The sequence below is a fragment of the Miscanthus floridulus genome, chromosome 14 (genome assembly GCF_019320115.1).
Source record: "Miscanthus floridulus cultivar M001 chromosome 14, ASM1932011v1, whole genome shotgun sequence".
Lineage (NCBI taxonomy): Eukaryota > Viridiplantae > Streptophyta > Magnoliopsida > Poales > Poaceae > Miscanthus > Miscanthus floridulus.
In genome coordinates this window covers 41822514-41828027 of record NC_089593.1, presented here as the reverse complement: position 1 = coordinate 41828027, position 5514 = coordinate 41822514, and the positions used below count along the sequence as shown (strand labels likewise).

General features: G+C 59.4%; 1 protein-coding gene across 1 annotated transcript; it reads left to right on the top strand.

Annotated features, from left to right (window-relative positions):
* The first annotated feature begins 1932 nt into the window (after positions 1–1932).
* On the top strand, positions 1933–3076 carry LOC136503390 (uncharacterized). Its single transcript, XM_066498483.1, has 3 exons — positions 1933–2015; positions 2099–2555; positions 3017–3076. The coding sequence occupies exons 1-3, from the start codon at positions 1933–1935 to the stop codon at positions 3074–3076; spliced, it is 600 nt and encodes a 199-aa protein (XP_066354580.1).
* The last annotated feature ends 2438 nt before the right edge of the window (positions 3077–5514 follow it).

Sequence of the window (5514 nt, the reverse complement as noted above, 5' to 3'; positions counted from 1 at the left end):
GGGAGACAGAATGGTGCTTTCCATTGCTGTGGTCGGATGCGACGCGACATCTACGGATGGGACATTACCGTGCGCACGATTAATAAGGAAGAGGTGGACACGTGGGCGGTTTAGTCAGATCATGATTAACTACGCTAGATCTGAGGGAAACTTCCCCTGTTTCATCGCTCATCCATTTCACCCCCTTCCCTCCCTCATAAATACGTGACGAGCCTCGCCCCGCCCCTCCTTACCTTGCCTACCTGCGTTTGCCCTTTCTGCCCTCGAGTAGTTGCTAAGAACAGAGAGCGCCGGGGAGAAGAAGGGAGAAGGGGGAGGAAAGGAGAGAGAGAGAGGGATAGCGAGAGCTCGCCTTACCGTCATAGCCGCATTCTCCACCGCACCCATGGCTGATGGCGCTGTTGTCGTCCAGGTGGATCCTTGGGGTCCATCCGACGTGTCCGCGGCGACGCTGCAGTCGCTCATCGACGGCGGCATCCTCCGCCTGGTTACCGACCCCAACAGACCGGAGTGGATTGCTCCGATGGGCGAGCTGGAGCCGAGGCCACGTGATGGCTACATCGTGAGCTTCATGGCCTACCACGAGCGTGGTCTCAGCCTGCTGGTGGACCGGTTCATGCGGGCGCTCCCGCATTACTATGGTGTGGAGCTCCACAACTTCAACCCCAACTCCATCACGCAGGCGGCCATCTTCATCGCCATCTACGAGGGGTACCTGGGCATCGCCCCCCACTGGGAGCTGTGGCTCCACTTCTTTCGGGCGGGGCTGAATACCAAGCAGACGGGCATGACGGGCACGTGGAAGGCGTTGAGGGCCGGCGGCTGCACTCTCCAAGTCTACCAAGATAGGTAGCCCTTCTACATCCTAGCCCAGCTTGCGTCGTCCAACCACCGTTGGTACAATAGCTGGTTCTACCTCCGCAACGATGACGGCGGGCTTCCCCCCTATACCGGGCGGGTTGTGGAGAGCTAGCCGGAGAGGTGGAGGTACGGCGTCCTAGTGGTTGATCAGCCCAAGCTGTAGCCGCTCCTAAAGGTGTTGGAAAGGCTGCGCAGCTATAGCCTTACGGTGGCCATGGTCGTGGCAGTGTTCCACCACCGGAGGGTGCTGTCGCTGATGGCTCGGTGGCAACGCCTGTTCGAGATGATGCTGGGTGAGCTGATCGATGGCATCCGGTTGTCCGCCGTCACCCTTTCCGACAAGGAGGTTCTACGTCGGGTGAGAGAGACGGTGGAGGGGCGGCAGAGGGGCAGTGTGCTGACCCCGTTCTCGATGCGCCCATCGTGGGGGTACATCTCTCTGGTAAGTCATGCGCCACTGCAGCCCCCGAGGCCTCCTCGCTCCTTACATTTTCAATGTGTTCCCTTATTTGTGTTTGCCATTCCTGCAGGGGATGAAGGATGTGCGGGCCTCCCCGCCACCCATTCCCGAGGACATAGAGCGGCTGGCGGCAAACAGGGCGCATGCCGAGGCGTACAAGGAGCGGAAGGACACTGAGGAGGCAAGACACAAGAGGAAGAGCCTCGAGCGCGACGAGCTAGAGAAACGTCACCGGCAGTAGAGGCACGACGGTCTTCCGGTGGAGCCGTCTCCGTCACCGTCGTCGATGGATTCTTCGAGCGACGACGATGAGAGCGAGGTGGGGGGGTCCTCTGGACCATCTCCCTGACATTAGGGGGACTACGCCTGGGGCATCAACGAGTGGCCCAGCGTTTCTAGGAGGACGAGGAGAGGACGCCTCGGGGCTGGCGATCGCCCGCCCCGGGGCCGAGGCCGACACGCCCGAGGAGCAGGCATTGGGGAAGCGCACCGTCAGCCCAATGGGCTCGACGGCAGAGGTGGAGCGGGCGACGGCGGGGGTGGCCCAACCATCTCCGTAGAGGGCCGAGGAGGCATTGGGGTTCGGCGAGGGCCGGCCAGCACTGGTGGACATGGGGGCCGTGCCACCGCCACCGCCACCACCGTTGCAGAGGACGAGGGACGCAGTGCGGAAGCTATTATGTCCCCGCTCGAGGTAAGTGTTTTGTCAGTGGAGTTTGTAGCATCTTCCACTCATTCTTTGGTCGTATGCTGACCAAGTAAGTGTTTCGTCTTTAGCCGGAAGCATCAAGTGGAAGCGCCCGCCTTGGCGCCACGTAAGGCGCTCAAGGTGAGCACCAGCTCCACCGCCCGATGGGTGGGGGAGGCGCAGGCCACCATACAGCGTGGCACGGCATCGGCCAGGGCTGACCCAAAGGAGCCGGTCACCCAAGGAGAGGCTACCGAGGCAGCCACGAAGCAAGCGGGAGAGGAGGCGCCTACGCCCCACGAGGCCGAGGCCCTCGAGCCAGGTGAAGCTGAGGCGCCTTCAATCGCTGAGGCCACCGAGGGCGAGGCCGAGGCCTCTAGGACCTCCGAGGCCAAGGTGGCTGAGGCCGGGGCTCCCAGGGCCACCGACGCCGAGGTGGCAGAGGCTGGAGTTCTTGGGACCACCGAGGCCGAGGTGACGGAGGCCGGCGTGGGCGCGGCGGAGCCGGCGGCCCAGGACGCGGAGATGGAGGCGGGGCGAGCTTCGGTACTGCCCCCAGTCCAAGACCTGCTGCCATCATAGGAGAGCACTCGGGAGGTGTAGGTTCATTCAATATCCTCCGATGATACTTCCCGGGGGAAGGAGGTGGCAGACGTCGAGGCGGCCAGCACCGCGGAGCAGCTAGCTCCAACTTCTGGCGAGGGAAGCTCGGCCCTCGTGTGGGTACAACCCGAGCCCTGCGGGTGGGATCACCCGCGTGTCTTGTGGCAGAGCCAGGAAGACCCTGAGGGGGAGCCTCTGTTTGCCCTTAAGGACACGGCCGAGGAGGGCGCTGGGGCTCCTTCGAGCAATTCCGCCAGCTAGCGGAGCGGTCGCTGCGGACAGCGTTGTTCGTCGTGGCTGACGATCTGCCCGGCGTTGCCCAGGTGCGCGCTTTCTTTCCTTGTGCTGTGTCGTCTTTTTCCTGAGTTTTGTCACAGTGCTTGATGTCTACTTTGCCTATCCAGGAGCTTGAGGCCCGGTCCCTTGGGAAGTCGATGTTCCTCCGGCGGGAGAGGGACATCTAGGACCAGCTCCGGTGGTAGAAGGACTTGCTCGCTCATGCCAACGAGCTTCTATCGGCATGAAGCGCGGAGGTGGAGGAACTCTGCCTTCGCTGTGCTGATACGAAGGCCAAGGCGGCCATGGCTCAGGAGCAGGCTGCCCCTTTGGCGGCATGGATCAAGGAGCTAGAGGAGGAGTTGACCTAGGTGGCCGATGAGCGGGACGCCTTCAGGTCCCGGGCCGAACAATTGGAGATCTCTACCAAGGCCATCACCGGGCAGCTAGGGGCGGAGCAGGGCGCGCACCTGCTGACAAAAGGTGCCCTGGTGGAGGCCCTCAAGGTGGCTGAGGCCTCCCGGGTTGAGGCCTTGGCCTGGAAGGAAAAGGCCAAGGGTGAGTCCTGTTGAACCGCGCCCCTTGTTTTATTTGTTTTTCTTGTGTTCGACCCCTAACTCCCCGATGTGACGTAGAGCTAGAGAGGGAGGCTTCCAAGGCGGCCGAGGCCTCTCGAGTTGAGGTCCAAAACTAGAGGGAGAAAGCCAAGGGTGAGTCTCATAGGCTTGCGCCCCTGTCCGGCTTGTTTTTCTTTTGTGCTTGATCCCATCCCACCTATCTTGACGTAGGGTTGGAGAAGAAGTCACCTGGGCAGCTGAGGCCTCTGTCGCAATGCAGGCAGTGCTCAAGGCCGAGATCTGGGAGCACAACGTGTTGCAGAGCACCGCTCGTACCGCCTGTGAGGCCCTGGAGGTCGGAGGGGTCGAGTCGGGCAGCTCCCTTGGTAGCCGCTTGATCACGTTGAGCAGCCGAGTCCACGAGCGGCTTCGAGGGGCGCTGCATACGGGCGTCAAGCGCGCCCTGGCCGTCGTCTCCTCGCACTATGCCGGCATCAACCTTGAGGCTGTCAGCGATGGTTATGTCATGGCTAAGGATGATGAGAAGGCTGAGGAGGAGGTCATGAAGCTGGTGGAGGTGGCTGAAGCCCCTGGCACGGCGTTGGCCAAGCTGTTAGAAGAGGAGGTGGTTCCTCCTACGCCGACCGCCGACGCTGGTGACCCTGAGCTTTGACATGGGCCAAAGGGGCCATGTAAATAGATTAGGACTTACCATAACGCTTGTGGCCATCGAGGCCTTTTTGAAGTACTTATGTGTATACGCTTTTTAATCATTTTTTATTGTATTTTTTAGCCTCTGCCCTCTGTCTCGTCTTTGAACATATCTCTTGCAAGAAACTTCCTCGGAGCCTAAGCTGCCCCTCGGGCAAAAGGTGGTGAGGGAGTTGCCATAGCCTAGAGGCATAGGCTATCTCACGGCTCGGCCAGCCTTTTGGCCCTGAGACAGACTTTCGGTCCTTAGGTTTTTTACAATCGATTTGCCAGAGTACGTGAGAGACTTTGGCATAGAATTTTTTTTGAAAAACGACTAAAAACGGTGACTAGGACTTAGGGGGGCCCCCTTCTAGCCCCCGAGGGAGGCTCGGTTCTGCAGAGGCAGAGCCGAGTCTTGTTCGAGCCCCGCGGTGGGCACCTCTATAGAGGCAGAGCTGAGTCTCCCTTATAGCGTTATCGTAACGCTGATCCCCCATCGATGGTCTCGGGGGGTTTCTCAAAAAATTAGAATAACTAAAGAACGCTTCTTTATTGTATTTCGAGAAATAATGTATACAATGCTTGGAAACTTAAGGATAGAAGCGACGTAGCTGTTCTATGTTCCAAGCGTTGGTGAGGATTTCGCCCTTCTCGTTGGCTAGCTTGTAGGTCCCGGGCTTTAGCACTTGGGTGATGATGTATGGCCCTTCCCATGGCGGGGTCAGCTTGTGGCGGCCCTTATTATTCTGCCTCAGTCTCAGCACCAGGTCGCCCACCTTCAGGTCTCAGCTTCGAATGCGCCGGGCTTGCTAGTACTTGGCCGAGTGTAGCAGCGCAATGTCTTGGGCTTCCTCCAGTTGGTCGAGGGCATCCTCGTAGGTAGTGCGGTTGCTCTATTTGTTGTAGGCCTGAAGCCTCGGGGAACCGTACTCCAAGTTGGTGGGGAGGATGGCCTCGGCTCCATAGACCAGGAAGAACGGTGTGAACCCCGTGGCTTGGCTTAGAGTGTTCCTCAGGCTCCAGATGACCGACGGGAGTTCGGCAAGCCATTTCTTGCCAAATTTCTTCAACCGGTTGTATATTCTTGGCCTAAGGCCTTGTAGGATCATGCCGTTGGCACGCTCTACTTGGCCATTTGTCCTAGGGTGTCCTACGGCCGACCAGGCTACACGGATGTGGTGGTCGTCGTAGAACATCAGGAACTTGTGGCCGGTGAATTGTGTCCCATTGTCCCCGAACCTATGGATGATATTAGTGAAGAACAGCACCGCTTGCTCAGATTTGATTCGAGTGATCGGACGAGCCTCGATCCACTTGGAGAACTTGTCAATCGCTACCAGCAAATGGGTATAGCCCCGGGGGCCTTCTATAGAGGC

Coding starts and splice junctions, on each gene's coding strand:
- LOC136503390 (XM_066498483.1), top strand. CDS start 1,933: ATGGGGGCCGTGCCACCGCCACCGCCACCACCGTTGCAGAGGACGAGG. Junction 2,016..2,098: donor CTATTATGTCCCCGCTCGAG/GTAAGTGTTTTG, acceptor TTTCGTCTTTAG/CCGGAAGCATCAAGTGGAAG. Junction 2,556..3,016: donor TGGAGGCGGGGCGAGCTTCG/GTACTGCCCCCA, acceptor TTGCCTATCCAG/GAGCTTGAGGCCCGGTCCCT.